This window comes from Psammomys obesus, unplaced genomic scaffold (assembly GCF_907164565.1).
Source record: "Psammomys obesus unplaced genomic scaffold, mPsaObe1.curated_primary_1811, whole genome shotgun sequence".
NCBI classification, from domain to species: domain Eukaryota; kingdom Metazoa; phylum Chordata; class Mammalia; order Rodentia; family Muridae; genus Psammomys; species Psammomys obesus.
Window position 1 is genome coordinate 1,249,597 of NW_026596234.1, and position 22,038 is coordinate 1,271,634.

The 22,038-nt window shown below is 52.3% G+C and overlaps 1 protein-coding gene across 1 annotated transcript; it reads right to left on the minus strand.

Moving 5' to 3' along the window:
* Positions 1-550: 550 nt before the first annotated feature.
* On the minus strand, positions 551-21,777 carry Col9a3 (collagen type IX alpha 3 chain). The gene is made up of 32 exons (XM_055596212.1): positions 21,696-21,777; positions 21,122-21,190; positions 19,955-19,990; positions 19,368-19,439; positions 18,705-18,758; positions 17,615-17,650; positions 17,346-17,369; positions 17,056-17,109; positions 16,646-16,699; positions 16,288-16,329; positions 15,299-15,355; positions 14,821-14,874; positions 14,077-14,130; positions 13,760-13,813; positions 13,476-13,529; positions 12,946-12,999; positions 12,156-12,209; positions 11,468-11,521; positions 11,306-11,359; positions 10,721-10,765; positions 10,568-10,621; positions 10,107-10,160; positions 9,461-9,514; positions 9,267-9,338; positions 7,715-7,750; positions 7,002-7,046; positions 5,873-5,905; positions 5,554-5,700; positions 5,384-5,438; positions 4,612-4,794; positions 2,195-2,272; positions 551-755 (listed from the first exon to the last, which is right to left on the minus strand). The coding sequence occupies exons 1-32, from the start codon at positions 21,759-21,761 to the stop codon at positions 565-567; spliced, it is 2,043 nt and encodes a 680-aa protein (XP_055452187.1). The 5' UTR covers positions 21,762-21,777; the 3' UTR covers positions 551-564.
* Positions 21,778-22,038: the final 261 nt, after the last annotated feature.

A 22,038-nucleotide genomic window follows, 5' to 3' on the forward strand; every position in this document is an offset into this window, starting at 1 on the left:
CTTTATGTGTAATAAACTGTATGTTTGGAACAGGTTTCCAGTGAGTAACTTTATTTGTTGTGACAATGACACAGTGCAGTTGCTTCAAAAAATACTGGTCACCAGAGATACTAAGTTTGCAATAGAAAGCAGATGAAACAGACACTTAAGTTCTTCACCTTCATCACAGTGTAGCCAGTGCTAATCTGAAAGGTTAGCAGATCTCTTTATTGGCAGTCTATCATAGGCTTTATATAAATGTTATGTAAACAAGTCTCTTGAGTGTTTTTACCTCATGGAATTGTACAAAACTCTTAGATACTCCATCCCTCCCAGATGCTGGGTTTTAAGTCTCCATCCCTAAGGCCTCTATTTGAGGTACGCTGTCACAGATGAATGGGCTGCCATAAATTCTGCAGATGGGACAGTGCCAGTGGTGCCAGTAGATGCTCCTGGGGTCCAGGCAGCAGGCCAGGACCTGTAGCCAACTGTAGCCAGCCATACTGTCCATTTCTGGTAACCACATGGCTGATCGCTGTTGCCTGTTGGAGTGCGTTGTCATTCATTTCCTACTTAAGTTCTTGTTTATGAGCTCCGAGGCCCTGACTTTTCCCCACCTCCTCCTAACACAGCTCCTTGGCAGGCTGAGGTGTCACAAATTCCTGGGGTTCCTTGAGCACCAACAGCTCCAGGAAGGCCGGGATCACCAGGAAAACCAGGCTCACCATGTGCACCATCTCGACCATCTTTGCTGATGCCAGGCACACCTTGAGGCCCTAGAAACCAGGAGAATGTAGTTAGGAGCCACGAGAACCCCAAAGCAGTAGCCATCACTATACTGGGAAGATTCTCTCTACTGGCTTACTTCTGAACAGTGCAAGAGGTCATAGATGAAGAGCTCAGGCACAGAGTCCAAAAGAGCAAAGGGCAAAGACAGGTGGCTGGGCAAGTACAGCTGAGGCCAGGCTAGCCACAGAGAGTGTCCTGAAGGCACGTTGCACTCTGGTCTCAGAAGGGCTTGTGGGGCACATGTCAAGAGCATATTTGGAGGGGCTGGAGAGATGGCTCCACAGTTAAAAGCACTGCTGCTCTTCTGAAGTTCCGAGTTCAATTCCTAGCACTTACAAGGCAGCTTAAAACGAAACTGTAGTCTCATCTAATTCTCACGGGATCTGATGGCCTTTTCTGATGGAAGAATGTGCATGCAGACAAACACCCATGTACATGAAATATATAAACAAATCTTTTTAAAAGCGTATTTGGTGTTGGCAGGCAGCCTGGGAGGAAGTTGAGAACTTTAGCTGGTCGTGGTGGGGCATAACCATTCAACATTCGGTGACCCAAATGTGAGTAAGCAGCTGGGCGTGGCAGCTCAGAGGTGATACTGCAGGCCCCACAGGGGAACAGCCCAGAGTTGCCAACAGGATAGTCGGGAGAACAAATAAGTAGTCAGGACAGGGGTGCCTTGAAGGGAAGGGAAGTTGTGCCTCAGAGAGGCTGTACCTCATGAAGGAGGGTAATGCACCTCACAGAGGAGGAAAGGTGCACGTTACAAAGGAGAGGGGCTGTGCCTCCCACAGAAGGCAAGGCACACAAACACATCTGCCCCTATAACTAGCTAGAGGAACCCAGAGAGGAGTGCTCCATGGGGTACACAGGTGCAGATAAAATTCCTCAGCAGGCCTGCAGATGGCATAAATTCATCCTCCTACCTCAGCCTCTTCAGTGCTGAGATCACAAGTATGTGCCACCACCCCTAGCCCACAGCATACAGTTTTTTACATTAAGACAATGAAGCATGGCAGTCAAGATGATTTGCCCATAAGCCTGGTAACTTGAATTTAATGTCCATAACCCATGTAAAAGAAGAGAATTGACTCCACAAAGTTGCCCTCTGATCTTCATATGTATGCTGTGGTACATGGACATAGGCATACATGTGTGCACATAGGCACACACACACACAAAGTAAAAATAAAATCCCTCAATGTATATGTGGCCAATTAAGAGAAAGATAATTTTCTGGAATAGACATGATGTTTAGTAAGATAGAAGTTAACCAAACCTACTTAACTGAAGTTAGATGGAGAAAAAATATTTTTATTTTTCATACTAAAGAGATCATAAAAGCAGTTCCTAACCAGATCCTTAATACTTTGCCAAGAGAAAAACGTGTCCAACCCCTTCCCAGAACTGTGTGATGACAGTGGCCTACCTTGGTGCCCTTGGTCGCCAGCAGGCCCATCTAGCCCTGCACCTGTTGCGCCCTTGTCTCCTCTGTCACCTTGGCTCCCTGCAGCATGGAAAGCAACAGCCGTGTTAGAGTAGCTGCCTGTCCACAGTGATGGCATTTTCCATCTTGTTTTCACAGAGCTTGCTGCTTTTAAGCATTTCCTGAAGTGAGGCTGTTCACCAAAGTGCAGCTTAGTCGAAGTATGACCAGAGTAGCATGCCCACATCCCCACCACAGGTGACACCTCCAAAATCACTGGTGGGATTTTAGTTTGCTTTGAAATAGTTATGACTCTGAGACAATTGTGTTGTTTGGTTTTTATGTTTTCAGCATGAGTTTTGACCCATGGCTTATCAAAGGATGCTTTATTTTTATTGAGACAAGGTCTCAGTCTGTGGTCCAGGCCTGGAGCTCACTACGCAGCCCAGGTTGATTTCCAACTCACCGCGATCCTCCTGCCTCAGCCTTTCAGATTGCATCTGGCATTCGAGTGTTTTAAAATATCCCCTAAATGTTCTTCAACTCTTTTATGTCTGTTTTGGTCTAGTCATAGTCACAGAGCTGGGGCTACAGCCCCATGGTAGAGCACATGCCTAGTATACATGAGGCCATACATCAAATTCCCAGCACCTCAAGAACAGCCAAAAATAAAAAGCAAACAACCTCCAAGAACAGAAATACAGCAGCACTGGTTTCTGGCTACTGGACACATGTAGGTGTGATGGATTATGATGCAAGTCTAAGGGCACTGCTACTTGTTGGACTATTATACACTAGTGCTGTGAGGAGAGGTGCAGTTGCCAGTGGCCTGGAGAGGCCTGGAGAGGCCTCCCTAGTATGTCGGCTCTAACGCCTTCGGATGCCCACTGGCTCATGCGGCGGACCTCAACAGAGGTCTCAAAACTGCTTCCAGCGAGGTCTCAGAGAATGGGTACAACAATGACCAGGGTTTGTGCTTGGTGTTTGAGAAGGCCTAATCAGATAAATATATTCTCCACAGGGACTCATGGCAACCTGATGCACACTGAAAATTAAAGGTGCCCAGCGCCTCACACAGACTGGACAGCGTGGCATGCCCACCTTCAAAGAGAAAATAGGTTTGTGTGACCATCCTAGCAGGCTTCCTGGGACCCCTGTGTCTCTGTCATGGCCTATACAGGCACATAATGCCCTAAATTTTATTTTTAGTCTAGAAGGAATTCAGATACCGGATTGTAGGAAATCCTACATGTTTTTAAAAAGGACAGCCACTCACATGACACCAGGTGACATAGAATGCCTGAGAAGGCCACACTCAGGAGAAATGACAGAGAAAACAGTCATTTGGAAGTTGATTTGGGACAGACACTGCACTGAGACAAGATGAATTCTCCACATTTGCTCTCTAGTGTTGAAATTCCTCAGTCTCCAAGGATTTTTTTTTAAGAACAGGTGAAAGTGATGTGCGAATTGCGCCAAATCCATCCACATCAAAAGTTTTTAAACATAAAACATAACCTGGAAGATGATGAGGGAGTCAGAACCGCTTCCCACACAGATTCTTTTCCTAAGCTGCTCGCAGGAAGCATGGAGCTATTGGCCAATCAATCAACCAGGTGTAATGAGGGGTTCAAACTTGTCATCAGGGCAATGTGAGGCTTGAGAAGTCTGCATTATTAAATACATGAATTCCAAAGGTTTTGGAGAAAGGCTGGTGCCCATCAGTTCACACAGCATGTCATCACAATCCCCAGTTTGTGTCTGGTACCCCAGCTTTCTTCCAGCAACATGGCTATGACATTGGTAGTAGTCTATCCTGTCTCTTCTTTCCAAGGACTCCCTGATTCCCATCATCTTAAATGCAGCTTGAATTAGTTGTTTTTGCCTTCTGCAATGGATATTGTCATGTACCACCAGCCTTCATGAAAGTCTCAGCTCCTGAGTGAAAGTGGGTTCCTATTATTTTATTGCTCACAGCCTCAACAAATTGTGTTCTGGTGGTATTGGAGAAAGATATCACATTTAAGATTCCATGCTTCCCACAGATTGGTAAGACATTACCTGTGCTGACCCCCAAAACACAAAGGCCCGGCCCTCTCCCTGACTGAGTCCTGGTGTATATGTGGTATAACCAGATGGTTGACTGCATCTTTATGGCATTTGTAGGTGAGTCATGTAGACAGTAGGGCTGGAGGACCCTAGGCCAACCTAAACAGGTTGCTCTCAGGTGTTATGACCACGAGGCCAACCTCTCATTCAGGTGACATGGAACCTGACTGTCCCTTGGTTCTCTCTTCCCTGGACCTTAGGAGGAAGACATCTCAGCATGAGAGTGCTGTAGAAAACTAGGGTTTCCTCATGTGACTGAGACAGTGCCCTCACAGCAGCATGATCATGTCTTGCTTGGGTCAGTTACTTACCTCTAGGTCCAGGATCTCCTAGCTCCCCAGTGGGACCACGATATCCTGGGGGACCTCGAGCGCCAGGGTGGCCAATGGAGCCTGGAGGGCCTGGGGGACCTGGGGGTCCAGCTGGACCAGGCCTGCCGATGGAGCCTGGTGCTAAGGGCTTCCTCAGGTGTGCAGCCAACTGTGCAATTTGCTCTTTTGGAAAACAGGGTGCCAAGCATGTACTTCAGAGAGGATTAGCAAAACGTCTTCATGCAAAGTATAACATAGCCAACTCTCTTTCAGAAGGAAATTTTCACTACTGACCAAAATGGCTATTAACTGCTCTAGAGGCGAGACAGGAGTCTCCTTCCCTTGGAACACCTCACATGCTGGAAGGAGAATTTCAAGCCACCGGGAAAAGTGTCCCTCCCAGCCGAAGGGCACAGTGGTTTCTTCCTTGTAATTGTTTTTTATTTTGTTTTGTTTTGTTTGTTTGTTTTCTGAGACAGGGTTTCTCTGTGTAGTCCTGGAACTCACTGAGACCAGACTGGCTTCCAACTCAAAGATCCACATGCCTCTGCCTCTCAAGTGCTGAGATTAAAGGCGTGTGCTACCACCACCCAGCTTCTTCCTTGGAACTGTTGCCCTCAATAGTTAGTTGGGGCTTCTCTGAGTATCCTGCATTATGTTAAGCCCTGGGAAGAGGGTAGCTCTCACTGAGGTCAGAGGTCAGGCAGGATGGGAAGGACAGCGGCCAAGGGCAGAAGCAGTGTGAGGATGGGGGTAGTCACAGGAGACTCACCACTGATCATCCCTCCACACAGCTCCCTGATGCGCTGTTCACTGGCTTCCTTGCCCTGAAATTCACCCAGGTTCATCAGCAGGCAGACCCACCACCTGATTCCCAATACAACTGCTAGTTCACAACACCCATCATCTAAACCCACAACAAAAGAAGGAAAAGCTACGAACCGGAACGCCAGGCTTCCCTGTGATGCCTGGGACACCCTGCACCCCCTGGAGGCCCAGTGGGCCTGGAGGACCAGGTACACCCTGGACTCCATTGGTGCCATTGGGGCCCTGGATGCCTTTGGGGCCCAGTTCCCCTCGGCTGCCAGACTGCAGAAAGAAAAGAGGAAGCAAGTCAGAGTAAGACCTCCTTTGGAAGGCCCGGACCTCAGGAGTGACTGGCCACCTAGGCAGAACCTTACAAGGTAACTATCCACCCAGAGGTGGATGGGCGCCTGTGGGCTCCTTGGATTTGTTACAAAAGCATCTGCCAGGTACTCACCTCTCCTTTTTGTCCAACGGGGCCATTAGGACCCTGTGAAGAGGAAGTTATGCTTTCACTGTGGAGCATGTGGAAGTGGCCCCACAAACTGACCTAGCACCCAAACCCCTCACATATGAACACATTGGCAAGGCTTTTCCTTCCCTTTTACCTACTAGTGCAATTTTAACACCTTTCCCTTGAAATTGATCTTAGTGGCTGCATGGTATTTGCTCTTACACCTGTCTGGACTGCCTCCTCCAAGTCTTTTCACACATGCTGAGCTGAACATCTCTAGCCTGGAAAGCTGGGCCTTTCCCTAGCTGGGGCCTCAGAAATGATTAGCCCCAAGTGTGTATGTGGATTGACTGGGCCCAGATATGGGCTCTGCTCACAACTGTGAGCTAACTATCCATGGATAAAGCAGGAAAGGACAGATGGTAAGGTTCCCAACTAGCTCACCACTATGGTAACTGTCACCACACAGAGGTTTCTAGCTGGCAGGGGCTCTGTCCCACACAGCCGCTGCCTACCACTCCATCAGTTTAAGAGTGAGCAGGTGGGGCTGCTTCGAAGGCTCTGTCAAGAATTTGCCAAAATAAAAAACAATCAACTGGGATCATTTGCGTTAAAGAAATAAGTGGTTCACAGTGGCCAACGGTTGCTACTTGAGAGCAGGATCCCTCGAACTAGCCTTGCTCTGTGTCGCGTGGACAAAAAGAATCGAAATCCCTGACCACAGTGAAGCCAAAAAGGGCCTTTCCATTTGAGCCCCAAAGCAGTCCTGGTGCCTTCAGGAGAGCTGTGAGTGACTGGTTATGTCAGGCGAGTTCTACTTTATAACAGGCTCAAGTTCTAGCTCTGTGAAAGTGGCATTTTCTCTCCTTAGACCTCAGCAGTGGCCAGTTCAAGCAAGGGTGATTTCCTTGGGCAGAATGTGAGGAGGCACTGGGGGAGTTCTACACCTCAGCAGAGAATCACTCTGCTGGTGTCTTCTGAACCCCACTCTCCCCTACCACACAATGGGACGGCAAGGCCTGGGCAATTCATACCTTACCTGCCATCCTCAGATACCTCGTCAACGGAACAGTTCCCACCCCAACCGACCAGGTGGCTCTTAGTTGGCAGTAAGGGGTTCAGCCATACTCACCAGCTCTCCTTTGTCCCCTGGAAGACCATCAGAACCTGCAATGCCCTGAGGAGGACACACTAAGGTTACCGTTGGCTCCTCCACATCTGAAGCCACTTGTCCATTACTGATACTAAGATTGAGGCCAGAGTCCAGGCCAGGATCCTGTACTAGACGGCATTCCCAAAGCAACACAAGAACCCAAGAGCCACAGCCCAAGTGGACTCCAAAACTGAAGTCACTTATTTTCACAGTGAGGCCTTCAGCACCTTGATGGTATTACATGGAGAAGCCCTGGATCATCCAAGAGGAGAGGAAGCAGTCATTTTAAGGATGGGCCGCAGCAGCCACCACAGCCCATCCTCGCTGAATTGTTTCAGGGAGGGAAGGGCTTCAGAGAGAAGGAAGCCACACAGCTCTAACTTGCTTTTGCAACACATAAGTCTTACAGCCCAGACTTTACTCCTTTTACAAAGCCAGTTTCCCTAATCAGTGGTAGCTTCCCCCCTCCCCATCCAGGGCCATATAGTGATCATCTGAATAATTGCTTGTACCCAGTAAAGCAGCTTACTCTGTCCCTTTTGGTGCCCAGGGCTATGCTAAGCAGGAGTGGAGGAAAAGTGGAGCAAGATGGAGAGAAGTAAGGGTTGAAGAAGCCCCTCAAGAGTTTTGAAAGTAAACCCACAGTCATATGGTGCAGAGCTGACCTGACCATACATGGGACTTCTTCTCACCTGGTCTCCCTTAGGGCCTGTGGCGCCTCCTGGACCCTAGGCAGAGAGAAGATTCTGGATTAGAGAAATCCCAGGGATCCCCATGGGGTATCACTGCCCTGCAGAGCAGAGGCAGGAATCCCACCTTTAATAGGGTGTAAAAAATCCTTTTATGCCAAGAGACTTAGAACTAGCACCCCAACCCCAGCTGCCAAACCGAGTCCATAGATAAAAGCAGCATGTAGCCATCCATGCTCCATAGGCTCTGAACAGCAGCTGCCCATCACTCTCAGTGGACATGAATTCTTTAAATCAGCTACTAATGTCTGTGACTCTCTCTCTCTCTCTCTCTCTCTCTCACACACACACACGCATGTGAGAGACAGAGAGAAAGAGAACTATTTGCTTAAATGTTGGAGTATGTGCTTAAATGGTGGAGCAATGGTTCAGCTGTTAAGAGCACCAGCTGCTCTTGTAGAGAACCTGGGTTTAGTTCCCAGCATTGCATCAGGTAGTTCACATCCATCTGTAACTGTAGTTCAAGTTATAACCCTCCTCTGGCATCCTTGGGTTCTTGTACACACATGGAACACTTACATACATGTGGGCAAATGCTCACACACATAAAATAAAAATAAATAAATAAATAACCCCCCCCCCAAAAAAAAAAAACAAAAAAAAAAAAAACAAGGTTTCTCTGTGTAGAGCAGGCTGGCCTCGAACTCACAGAGATCTGCCTGCCTCTGCCTCCTGAGTACTGGGATTAAATAGATATGTCACCACTGCATGGGTATCCAAAAAAGAGAAAGAAAGAAAAAAAAGTTCCCTCCCACTGGGACTGGGGCACGCACCAACACTGCTACTACCAAGCTTTTCCCTCCACTAGCTTAGAGCCCTCAGAGTTGTTGGCAAGCTCCCTCACTCCCGGAATTTCCTGCCTAGAGGCTAATAAAACACCACTGTCCCTGCTGTGTGATGGCAGTTTCTGTGACTCCCTGTGTCTGTAGTGGTGCTGGAGAGCCTCCATTAGTTGCATGTACTCATTTGAAGAGTGCTTTGTCCCTGCCAAGCGGGGACCAAGAAAGCAATCACATAATCCCTAAAGACCTGGAGTATGGCCTAGGCCCCAGACCAGACCCCCAGACAACCCCTCTCAGGGGACCCCAGGCCTTACCTACTAACCAGTAAGCCACAACTCTCCTGGGCCCTGGTACAATATCACTGGCTGCTATAGAACCAGCGGCAAAGTCTTGGAAAGTTACATGTTTGAAACACTGGGGTCATTCTGGTCTCAGCTCACACCCAACAGGCAAGCCCAGGACCTAGAGCCTCAAGTTACTGCTTCTCCCCAATTATTGGTTCTTCTAGGACTGCATGTGGGGCATGTGATAGAGCAGTGAAGATTCCAGACCCCCTCTTGCCCAGGAAGAACACCAGAAGAACGAGCAATAAAAGGATGAAGGGTACCTGGCCACAGAGTTAATGCCACTGTCCCTGGGAAGCAGCAGACTGCTGCTGGCTTGTGTCTACGTAGACTGGTTAGAGCAGGAAGGCACAAGAGAAGGACACTTACCCGGTCACCCACATCACCCCGTAGGCCTTGCGGGCCTGGAAGGCCAGGGTCTCCTATGTTGCCCTTCTGGCCCTGTGAATTGGATAAGATCCCAGCTAGTCAGCACCCACAGGGAACCAGCCAGGATTCCTCCTTTTCCCAGCCAACCAGGGTTCGCTGCCCTGGCTTAAACCATTACTCCAACTTTTACCCACCTGGAAACCACGGATACCAGGGGCACCAGGAGGACCTTGTGGGCCAAGGGCCCCCTAAAAGATCAAGATATGAGTGGATATTGTGAGATCCATGGAGCCCCTAAGAGTCTTTGTGGCCCAGGAAGCCCAGCTGTGCCTCCGTGGGGAGCTGGGTGGACAGCGAACGAGGCTTGAGCCATCTCTCTAAGTTACTAGGTTTGGAGGCATAAGAACAGGCAGCTCCTGGGGCAATTAAGTATGGGGAGCAGATCTCAGGGCTTACATACAGTCTACACTTAAACTGTCAGGCTGACTCAGTCAGTGTCAGGCACTGACGCCCAGGGCCTTCCATAGGGCCCTAGAGAAGACTGAGTCCACTGGTTATAGTACTTGGGAATTTCTACTGTTATAGGCTTATGAATTTCCATCCATATTTGCCAGGTATAAGATGCACGGTGGAATAAATAATCTGAGGCTAGGGTAACCCAGCACAACACCATTATTCCAGAGGGTGAAGGATAAAGAAGGGAAGATTCACCCATCTCCTACCACTCTCAGGCTTCAAGGAATTGGCCCGTCTATATTCCCCAAATGCTACCACTTCTTGCCCATAAACCATGTCTCCGTTCCCGTGCCTGGGAGGGAGGGGCTATGTCCTCCCACTCACCACTGAGCCCCTGTGACCAGCCTCACCACGCTCCCCTGGAACACCAACATCTCCCTGTAAGGAAAGAAAAGGTGAGGGCAGGATTCCCTTTGACATATGTGAGAAGGGGCAAGGTCCCTGTGTACACATGGCAGGGGGGGGGGGAGAGCAGAGTCCCTTGTACATACAGAAAAAGGGTGGAGTCCACATGTCTGCCCAGAGGCCCTGTGTACACAAAGTGGGGAGGGGCCGGCCCCCAGCATGCACAGACAAGGCAGTCTCCATATACAAAGGGAAAGGAAGGGCAGGGCCCCTGCACACACATGGGGTGGAGCAAGTTGCCTCTACACACATGTAGAGAGGGCAGAGCTTCCCTGTGCACACACTGGAGGAGTAGAGTCCTTGTGTGCACATAGGGGGAGGGAGAGAGGGAGGAGCAGGATCCTCCGATATACACATAGGGAACAGTTATGGATACTCACAGGAATACCTGGCTCTCCAGAGGGGCCAGCCTCACCCAGCTCCCCAGTTCTACCCTATGGAAGTGAGGAGACAGTGAATGCTATGTCCCCTCTGTCCCCCACCAGAGCACTGCATGCTGTGCCTGCTCTCTCTGGGGGAAAGCAGCCACTTACCAGTTCTCCCTTCTCGCCTTTGGACCCTGCCCGTCCAGGGAGCCCCTGCCAGGACAAGGAACAAAATCAGGTTCAGAGTTGAAGACAAGGTGACAGTCTGGGTCAAGGCTGGAGTTTGGGTTGGGGATAGTGCCAGGGCTAGGGTCAGGTCTGGGAGCCAGCATCAGAGCCAAGACTTCTGAGCCCACAGAGGGCATGCATGCAGAGAATGCATAGTGTCACATGGCAAATGTGCATAGGCCAGACAGAGTAAAGATGACCCCAGGGATAAAGCCTGATGCAGAACCCCTGCCAACCCTCCCAGGCAGGGCCCCTGGGGGCCACAAGAACCAGGACAAATACAGGCACAGGCTCATCTGCACTTGTTCCATGGTGTGTGTGTGTGTGTGTGTGTGTGTGTGTGTGTGTGTGTGTGTGTGTGGTGGTGGTGGTGGTGGTGGTGGTGGTGGTGGTGGTGGTGGTTACAGATATGATAAAGCAGGCCCCTGTCTTCTAGCACCAGGGCTGTGCCAGGTCCTATCAGATCCTAGGCCAACTGCAGGAGCTAACCCCAGAGCAACTAACCTACCTAGCTTAGGCACTCACCGGCAGCCCATTGGGGCCTTTCTCTCCTGGGGCACCATTGCGACCAGCCTCTCCCTGCAAGGACAGTGATTGGGTATGAGGAAAAATAATGCCATGCCAAAGCCTTGGGAAGCTGAACTCCTCCTCCACTTCCTCCCAGCAAGCATCCTGTCAGGCACCAACCTTCTCGCCATCAAGTCCTGGCACACCATCCTGGCCATCCTTGCCTGGCATGCCCTAAGGACAAAAGACAGTGTTAGGGCCTTCAGACAGAGAACCACCCCTTCTTACCCCATTAATCAAAGGTGTCTCTTGAGTCCCCAACAGTGGCTGTCTTTCTGGCTGGGTGACTATATGTTACCCTCAGAGACCCTTCAAGGGAGTAGGCAGACAGATGTCCAGGTCCCTCAGCATAACCCCCCAACTCTGTGTTTGCTGGTTCTATCACCCTTTCTTTTCAGGTGTCAGACAAGCCTGATCCTAGATTTCTGTAGGGTTACAGCAGCTGCAGAATTTCAGGCTGGAGCAAAAGGAAGATGTGAGCTGCTGTGGGAGGTGTTTCAGGCTGCCTGGGAGCTGTCAGGTGCTGCTGAAGATGTTGGAATCTGCTGGGAAGTCTGTGAATTCCTGGGGCTGCTAGAGCAGTTGGTGGGGAACACTGGAGTGGCTGGTGGGTGCTGGGGCTGCTAGGTGCTGCTATGGGTTTCTGGGAATGCTGAGGGTGCTGGGCCCTGTGAATGGAAAGGACTGTGGAAAGAGAACCTAAGGAGAATGGTTACATTCATGGCAATAGCTCAGCCAAGAGGAGAAGCCTTGCTGTGGCAGTTTGTGTGGCCACGATACCATGCTTGACACCGTCTGAAATACTCACTGGTTCTCCACCTGGTCCGGGCACTCCAGGGATTCCTTTGGGACCAGGCCTGCCCTAAAGAAAACATGGGACAGAAGCAGCTGCAGCTGAGACCCCAAGGAAGATCCCATCCTGCCCCATCATGTCCCCACAGGCCAAGCCACACATGCCCAGCTTTTGGGACATGAGGTATACTGTGCTTCTACTGGAGACAGCGTCTGGCTCACCCCAACCAGTGGAGATAGGTTCCATTACCAGAGCCTCTTGCTGCATAGGGCCAGCTGAGGAGCTGCAGCTGAGGAACTGCAGCTGAGGAGCTGTGGACACCTCAGCACTACTCAAACACTAGTCTTAGGTGGGCAAGAAGAGGTTTGAAGGCTGCCAGAGGCAAATGTTTGGTGATAGCCACTTCTGATCAGAAGATACCTGGTGCCTCACTGCAGAGCTTCCATCTGTGAAGTGGAGGGAGGAAACTACCTGCCTAGCATCCAAGGCTGGGCTGGAGCCAGGATCTGAGCTCAGGGCCCCATGCTCCAGCCTCTGCTCGGAGCTTCTCACTGCTGGCTGCTCTGGAGGGACTCAAAGTCTCCTATATGGGCTTTGGGTGCTTGAAGGGGGCAGGGAGAGGGCTGGGATCCTTCAGGTCCAGGCCCCATTTCTAGCAGCTTATATTCCTTCCAGGATAGGGCATAGCATGGAGAGTCTTCATGCCCCTGACAGGGACCCTCTAAATATCATCCACCCCCACCTACAGGAATTAGATCAGGTTCTTCACAGAAAAGTCCAGGGAGCAAAGCTCCCTCTCACTTACCAGGTCACCCTTAGGTCCATGGAACCCTTCTGGACCCCTTTCACCTCTGTCACCCTAAAAGATAACAAGGAGGTAGGGACAGTGTTAGCAACACAGTGAAGCTGTGGCTCTTGACTGAAGCCCCTCCGGGTTTTGCCCTGGTTTAGCCTTCTAGACCAGTCAGAAGCAACCTCCTGCTGTAGAAGGTCACATGGGACAGTGACACGCTAAGCCCATCCCAACTTGTATCCAGGCAACAAAGGAGGCAGATCTCTCGTGAAGGCCAAATGGCCCATGCTCCAGCTGTGCTTTCACTGAGGCATACCACATGCCCTATGCCATGTGTCCTGAACCTCACAGATATATTACCCCTTGGTATGTTCTGAGTCCCCCATGTATCCATGGACAGCTCATCCTGGGAGAGAGCTAGGGACCAGCCCAGTGGAACAAATGATGGCAAATATGTGAATCAGCAGGAGGACGGTGGGGGAAAGGAGTCAGAGGGTCTGGGCTGGTACGAGGTCCACCCTCCAGCATAGATAGATACATACCACTTTCCCAGGTGGTCCTGGGATCCCAGGTGGCCCCCGAAACCCAATGGGACCCTGTGAAGGAGAGAAGGCACCTGAAGTCCTCCCACAGGGTAGATACCCAGAGGGAGGCTCAAGCCCAGCCTCAAATTGTTAGGCAGGAAGTGTCTTGTGATGCTGGCTTCTGAGGCTCTTTTATCTTGAGCCCCAGTAGAGTCGGCATATGACCATCCCAGGCATTCAACTACCAGGGCTGACCTCAGGTGACCCACAGCCCCCCCCCCCATGGAACCAGCAGCACTTACCCGGTCCCCAGGGGGCCCAAGAGGCCCTGGAAGTCCTCGTAATCCTCGTGGGCCCTGAAGGAACAGAACCAGAGCTACAGGGCCCAGACAGTACATGTATCTAAAACACTACCATAGTCCTTGCCTCCGAGTTCCCCAAGGCTTGGCATCTTCGTTAAAAGTGCTTGACTTAAGCTAAGGCCCCTGGAGAGAGCAACACCAGCCTTGGTGTCAGCCTGGATGACTGGTTAACTATCCCTGGAGTCTAAACCAACTCCCCTTGGGGTGTCCATCAAAGGGGCTTCTACCTCACCACCCTGGTCCTTCCCCATTCTCACCTGTAGCCCTACGGTGCCTGGAATGCCAGGAGGCCCAGGGGGCCCAGGATTACCCTACAACAGAGGAAGCAGTAGTCAGCCAGTTCATCCTACTTCTAGCATCTTCCACTGTCCACTGGTCCCCTCCCATGAGCCTAAACCATGATAAGCACCACTCCTACTTCACAGCTGAGCCACGGAGGTCGAATCGGATGGGGGATATTTGCCGATAGCTGTGAAAAAGGCCTCACCACTGCCTGGGCAGGATCATGGGGTCTCTGTTCAAGCAAAGCCCCCAGGCCTTCTTAAGCACCCCCTCCTGGTCAAGAGGGGAAGTACCCACTGTACATGGAGCAATTGGTACTCGGTTACTCCTACCATCAGAAGGGTATCCCAGCCCTCTTCCCTCATGCAGGAAGCATAGGCAGGGGCCCTATAGGACAGTGGCCACTGTATGAGTAGCAGAGGCTTCTATGAACACTTTAGGCCCAGAGCCAAGGGTCCTCTGGGATCCTCAGCATACCAGGAGCTTCCACATGAGGTCAGACAGGGGAGGGAAGAATCTGTTTACATGAAAGGACTCTTCCAGGTCACCAAGCTCTGACTAGCCAGGCTGCATTGAGGACATACCAGCAGCAGGTACCCAGAGGAAGCCCATGAAGATCCAGTTCCCTTCCTTCTATGGAGTCCCAGGACCACCCAGCCAGCATTCCCACTATGGCTGACATTTCTAGGTCAGTAAACCACACATGGACAGCATCTTACCTTCTCACCATCTTTGCCAACTTCTCCTTGATCCCCTTTGTAGCCAGTAGGCCCCTGAAAACAAACATGGAAATCACAGTCCCCATACTCATGGATGTCTCCCATCCCACCTGCCTACAAAGAATCAAGGTCTGTACAGGCTGTCAGTGAGAGCGGCACCATGACATTCAGAGTCCAAGGCCTGGAACCAGATAGGGAAACTGCAGCCCAAGAGCATTTGTGACTATGCTTCCCAAGGGCTCCCGGGAGGAAGGTCTCAGATCAGTCTCTACCCCCTCTGACCTCTGGCCACAGCAGTTTCCAATGTGCCATTTCAGTAGAGAAGACAGGATGACTTCATGGGCAGTTCTGCTCCCCACTAACAATACTGAGTCTAGTCAGACTTTCTAAAACCCTAGACTCCACAGCATGTGGGGACCCAATGGCCTCTGTCGGTGGAGAAGTGTACCCAGCCTTTTGCCTCCAACTGCCCACTCACCTTGAACCCAGGCATTCCCGGGGGCCCTGGAGGGCCTGGAGGACAGACGGCAGGACACTGTTGAAAAGGAGAAGGATCAGACCCTTCCAAGGCAAATGAGGCAGGACCCCAAGGGAGACCATCAGCAAGCGGGTGGGAGAACTGAAAAGGACCATCTTGCCAGTGATAGAGACTGTGGACAAGCCTAGACAGGGCCCCATTCAGTGCTGGGCATGAGGTGTGGCGACTCTGGGGAGCTGGACTGCAGCCAGTCACCGTCCCTCACAGACTTCTCTACAGACAGGCAGCCTCAAAGCAGCTATTTACATACTGGCTGCAGGCACCACAAAGGGGCCTTCATCCTGTGACCAAGCACCTGGTGGCTGTTAGGAGGAATGCCACATGAGCTCAACCAATGGCACTAATACTCTGGCTTGATGGCATATCCCATGCCAGACACCAGGAAGCTGGTGGAGATTTCTATCACACTTCACACTGAACTGGCCAGGTCGAGCCTGGGTGCCTAGTGAAACTGTTGACTTCTTACCCACTGGCCCCATCCTCATTTAGAAGAACCCTACTTTCCCCTTCTCGGGGGAATGGCGGGGATGCTGAGTAAGGGCAGAGGGACCTGGAAACCTCCGGCAACAGACTGGGCCTGTTAGTCACCCCGGGCAGCGACTGCTTACCACCTATGACTGAAAGCGGATGCCGCCTCGTGGAACTATACGGGTTAGGTGTCACCTCCCTGTGACTAGTAGCTTTGTTAGGGACAACACAGATGTAGATGGTGAGCACAGAAGATGAGGGTAGGCATGTGCCTAGAGCTATCTGCAGAGCCCAGTCCCCAAGGAAGCAGATTCCTCTAGGAGTAGAAATGCTCTCTTGGAAGACACCCCCACCGCCCACCCCACCCCTCCGCCTCCTGCTACACAGTGGCCTTCCGTAAGACTCCGCCTTCAAAGCAGAAACATCCCCATCACCCCTCCATAATCACCACAAATGCATACTTGCAGATCAGTAGCACCTTCAGGGAGGACTCCAGGGTTTCCCTTGAACATACAGAGAGAGAGAGTTGGTGTATATCTACCCTCCTCCCACCCTCTCTGTCCTTGACTCTGATCTAACAGAGGGCTTGAAATCCTCAATCCGATCTCCCTGGTGGCCAGTGCAAGGCACTGATGATCCGTCTGTAGGGCTGGTGACAAGAGAAATCATCTGTCCTCGGGGCAGGGTGACCTTGAATGCTATAGCAACCTCTGTCTCCCACCTGCTTCTGGGGAATGGCACAGAGCCTGGGCGGGATTAGGGTGGGGCCGAGCCCAGTTAGTCTAGGATGTCTGACAGAGGTCCCTCCACAGTACTTACAGGAGGTCCAGGAGGTCCTGGGGGGCCAGGCAGGCCTGGAAGTCCAGAGGGTCCCTATGGAGGATTCATGATTCAGAGTAGAGTCTACCCTACTGAGTGAGGCCACCAGCTTCCCCTAAAGCAGAGGACACTACAGGCCCCTTTATCCTCCCTGATTGAAGCCATGTTGGTATCCATCTGTCTGCTACCCTGAATCATAGCCCTGAGTCTGCCTGGGCTTCTGTCAGTGCCCACCAAGGCAGGGGGTTGGAGACGAGAAGGGAACAGTGAGGAGAGAACGTACAGGGAAAAGGGAGGGGACAGGGTGAAGGTGAGTAAGAGAAGGAGCGGGAGCCTCCAGCTAAGTGTGGGTATGAAGACCACATGCATCCATGCAGTGGTGGTGCAGGGTGCAGGGAGCAGTCACTCACCGGGGGACCACGCAGACCGATCCCACCTGGGAGGCCGCTCACTCCTGCCTCTCCCTGGAGGAGGTCAAAAAGAGGAAGATGGGCAACCGGTGACCCTGAATGAGGGAATCCCACCAGGACTGCCTGCCTTTTGAAAGGCCAGGATTCCATGTGGGAAGCAGCCAGGCGGTGCCCTAAGAAGACCACTCTGCCATGCTCTGGGATATCCCAGACAAAGTGGCCTTCAGTGAGGGCTGCTCTGGGAACAAACTTATGTACTTGGGAGGGACCAAGGGGTCATAAGTACTCACAGGAGGTCCAGGGAGGCCTTTGCCCTGCAAAGACAAGAATAAGGTCAGAGCACAGGTTAGCCCTGACATCCACAAGGCAATATAGGGTAGGGGTCCAGGGAGAGTGAGGCACCTGATTTAGGAGAACCACCCCACTAATTCAGAGGTCATAGCCCAGATAAAGCTCCAGGCCTCCAGGCTAGACCCAAGGCCACAGGAGAGGCTGCAAGGGACCCCAGGGATGCCCCTCTACAATGAAAACCCCATGGGGAGGAGAGGATAGTACTTACCCCAAGTCCTGGCGGCCCTGGGGGTCCCAGACTTCCCTGAATAGAAAAACAGAGGTCAGAGTATACAGAAAAGAAACTCTACCCTTTGTCTGCAAAGCCAGTTTTTTTTTTCCTTTGGAGCCTAAGTCTTAACTCTGTCAAGGTGGGGATCAGGAAGAGAAATCTCTATGGAAAACTGAGGCTGTGTGCAGTTCTGCTGTCCTGGAATCCTGGGTGAGTATGAAAAGCATGACCAAGAAAGTTACTAGTGGGTGGGCAGAACCAACAGGAGGGCAAGACACAGGCATGGGCCACACAGCTGGGGACCCCAGACTGTCTTCCAACACTAGCCTGCAAAGGTTGCTGACAACTTTTGCCTCAGTTTATATGAGGGAACTACCAGCTTGGCAGACAGGGTCTGAAATGACTGGTTTGCCAAGAAGATGGTACACGCTGGTCCTTCCACTGTAGTCAAAGTGTCCCCCAGAGAGTCTGGGACCAGCCCACTCCCGGTTAAGCCACAGCAGCTCAGCTGGCCACCAGCTACTTGCTTCTGTTCAGGCATTCCACACACCTAAGTTCCCATGCTAGCTACTTCCTGGTGTCCTACCCACCCCTCTTGCTCTCTGAGGTGCTTTGTGTTCATGACCACCTCTCCTGGGGTAAAGTAGAATTGTGAACACAGCTCTGCCCTCAGAAGCAGTGGGAAGGGAGAGCCAGTTTGCTAGTGAATGGGGGGATTCAGTGAAGGCGGTCAGACTTAGGGGGTGTGTAGTGGCTCTGCTTGTGCTGGTTCAACCAGGGCCTTATGGACCAGAGACACCGAGAGGAGGGTCACCTGGGGCTCATCCTCATTTGTGTCCCCATCACCACTCCACTTCCCCTGCCATGGTCTGAATGCCAAGATGAGTGAGCAGGTGTAGCTGAGGGATTGTTGGGGGAGGAGGGCCCAGAACCTGTCCACTCAGTATCCTCCCCTGAAATGGAGCAACGGGAAAGGGCCCAGCACGGACAGTCAGGACATCATCCACAAAGCCTCCATCCTGATGGTGTTGTAAACCATCTGGGAACCTTACCTCTGGACTGCAGCCACTGGAATGAAGACACTTACCCGTTCCCCGGGGGCGCCTTTGGGTCCTGCAGGTCCATCCTTCCCCGTCAAACCCTGGAGAGGGAGGCAGAGGTTGGCTTCAAGAAGCTACCAAATGAGAAGCACGTACCATGCCGTGGGAAGAATGAGCCACAGACACTTTAAACTATGAATCCAGAGGCATAGACCACTCTTGAGTGGTTCCCAGTACACATGGTATACCCAAAGCTCTAGTAGGGGATGGGGCCAGCACATGAAAAAATCGGCTGCCAAGCCCTGTGACGATTAAACAGGTCCAGCAGCTTAGTCCTCAGATCCTGCCTGGCGAGTCCCAGAGCCAGGGCTTTGCCTACACCACTATCCATCAAGGCATCAGGGGGCTTGGAGAAACACCCATGTGGGCAGCATGTGCAGGAAGCCTGACAATGGGCACTTGTTCTTGGATCAGTAAGAGCTGACAGGTCCTCTAACTACTGGAAGCTGCTTCTGTCCCAGCCAGGAACCAGCAGAGTCTGGGATGAAGGCCAAGGACCCCCGTTGGGAACTACTGTAACTTCTGTCAGGACAAGGTTTCCTGCCTGAATAAGCCCAGCTGCAGAATAGTAATGAAAGCCTGACCCTGGGCTGGGCTGGGCTGGGACAGGGGTGAGGTGAGGTAGGGCTGCAGTGGGAGGGTACACTCACATCCACGCCAGGCAGTCCTGGCAGTCCTGCCTCTCCTGGCTTCCCCGGCTTCCCTGAGGTTCCTTTGGGTCCCTGGGTAGGAAGAAAAAAAAAAAAACAAAGTTATGCAAGAAGTATTTGGCTCTAAGCTTTAGCCCCCATCAAGGATGACAAGCCGTCTCCATGTTGGGTATTAGCCAGCCATGGCTCCTCACCCTGCTGCTCTGCTGGTCCCCAGAAGACTGCCCCACTTCTACTGCATCTATTGGATGTTCACCAAACAGATCCAGCACCCCCAGCAAAAGACAAACAGGTCACTGTACCGGAGGAATGCCAGTGGGCTCAGGAGCTTCAACCAAGGTAAGAGGCCTCAGAGGCACAGCGGGGAGAGGCTACAGGGCTGTACTATCTCCCTTCTCTGGCTTATCTGAATTCTGGCACAAAGAGAGCTTCTAGGGAGACCCAGCAAAATCCCATATGTTCTCCTCCCATCCATGTCCAGCTCTGCCCTCAGGCCCAGAGAAGTGAGGACTGGGCATCTTTTATTTTCTGTGTCCATCGTTCCCTTGCAAGCTGGAAAAGCCTGTTTTCCAACCAGGGAGACTTACTGGAAGGCCAGGCAGACCTGGAGGTCCAGCTTCTCCCTGTGAAAATGAAAATGACCACATGTAACTCCTGAGAATAGGAAGTGCCACCCCCCCCCCCCCCCCGCAACTCCACCCAGAGCTGGGTCAGTCTCCAATCCAGGCCTGGAAGCTTGGCCCATGGAGACATTGTGGGGTCCTCAGATCCTCTCATCTACACATGGAGGGTCTCTCCTCTAAAGTCTAGCCAGGGATGGGGTGAACTACAAATTGGCTCATCCACATAGCATTTGGGGATCACTTGGGAACCCTGGGGCACAACAGCCTCCAAGAAATACTCCATAGTCCCTCTGACCAACCTAGGAGCTTTATAGAAAGTGACTGTGGCAAGATGACAACCTCTTGACTCTGTCTGTTCGGGAGAAGGCACTTCCTCCCCCATTTTCCATAAAGGCATCCCCACCAGCCTCATTCTCCACAGACACCTGTTAGGTTGGCTGAATCTTTTCAATGAGACTCTAAGACCATCATAAACAGGAGCCTTAGAACTTGGATGCTCAACTACAGCAGAGGGGTTCAAAGGGAAAGGTCCTGAGCCACCTAGGTCCAACATGGTCGCCCAGGAGGGGTGTGAGGGAGCCTGTGGCCATTACTGCTGAGGTAGGTTTTGGGACTCTTGGGAACCTGAGAAGAGGTCAGGGTACTCTTGGTGTAGCTTCCCAGAGCCCTCTGTGGAGTCCCTAGGGGAACAACATGAATGACTGGAGGCTGCCCTTCTTCGAGAAGGCCCCATGAGAACCTTTCCACTCTAGATAATGGGACAGGGTAGGGTCGAGCTGCAAGATTTCAGTTGCCTCCCCAAACTGTTTAAGCCATAACTGGAGGATACACCAAAAAGACACTATCTCTGAGGCTGAGATGGCTCCCAGCCGCCTCCAAAATTGGCTCTATTCTCAGCCCCAACAAGACCCCCGTGTCCCCAGAGTAACGTGTCTCACATTCCTAGGAGGCACATGTACCTCATGGGCCACCCTGTCAGCTGTACCCCAGGATCTGCCCCAAAGAGGAACGAGGTCCTTTCAGCCCCACTGAGGTACCCGGTGTCACCCTAGCTCCCAGACGAGGGGCTTGGATTTGTGTTCACAAGGTCAGGGGTCTCAGGGCACCTTCCCCATTCCTCTCCCAACTCACATCGATGCCATCCTTGCCAGGCTTGCCAGGAGGCCCTTGAGGACCAGGGGGGCCTCGAGGTCCCACTTTCTGAAATTGAGATAAGTTATTAGGTAGCTTTCCTTTCCAGCATGTCAGCCCTCCTGTCCCATCTTGTCCAGCCCAAATAACTCTGGGGCAGTGGCCCATGACCCTCCTCCCTGCCTGCCTTAGAAAACCCCCAAGTCTCCTGCGCTGGAGCCTAGCGCGGAGGCAGTTTATCCTCTCTTGCGCCGGGGCCGGCAGGAAGTCTCCAGGAACAAAGGCAACATTGTGTGTTCTGAGCATAGTAGCAGCGCTTGGCCTGACCCGGTTGGATGAAGACAAGTGGGAGCCAGGGTCATGGTTGATGTGGCCTGGTGTCGATGAGGCTCAGCTGCATCACCAGAACTCGCCAGCCGGAGCAAGGCGGCGGCGAGGTTGCCACAGACGTCCTCGAGGGTCCGCGGCGGCGGGACTCAGGGGTTGGCCCAGGGGGCTCGAGTTGTCCCAGGTTGCACGGTTCGACGTCTGGCCCTATCCCCGACCCCGTCAGCACCCGCGGGCCCGCGCTCACCTGCGCAGAGGTGGCCGTCAGAAGCTGCCCCAGCAGCAGCAGGGCTAGGGCAGGCGCTCCGGTCATGGCTGGCAGGCTCTCTGGGCGGCTGGCGCCGGGCAGCAGGGTGGGGAGAGGGGCTGGGGGCGGTGCGAGGCCGTGCGCCCCGCCCTGCCCCGCCCCGCCCGTACACAAGCCCCCCATTCAGCCGGGCCCACCTGGGCCGGCGGGGCGCCGTGTGGGCTGGAAAGAAAAAACCCAGCAACATTTTCTGGCCCTCCTCTGAGTTAAAATTATCCCAGGACGGCGCGTTACACACGCACCTTTCAGCACACAAGAAAGACTCTTTTCTCTTCCACCCCTC

Bases quoted from the DNA above. Each gene is read 5' to 3' on its own strand.
- Col9a3 (XM_055596212.1), bottom strand. From the start codon at position 21,761: ATGACCGGAGCGCCTGCCCTAGCCCTGCTGCTGCTGGGGCAGCTTCTG. The intron at 18,759-19,367 runs GTGAGTGTACCC...CTCCCTCTCCAG, and splicing joins CAGGACTGCCTGGCGTGGAT to GGTTTGACGGGGAAGGATGG. The intron at 5,701-5,872 runs GTGAGTACCTGG...TTCTTTCTGCAG, and splicing joins CCGTTGGACAAAAAGGAGAG to TCTGGCAGCCGAGGGGAACT.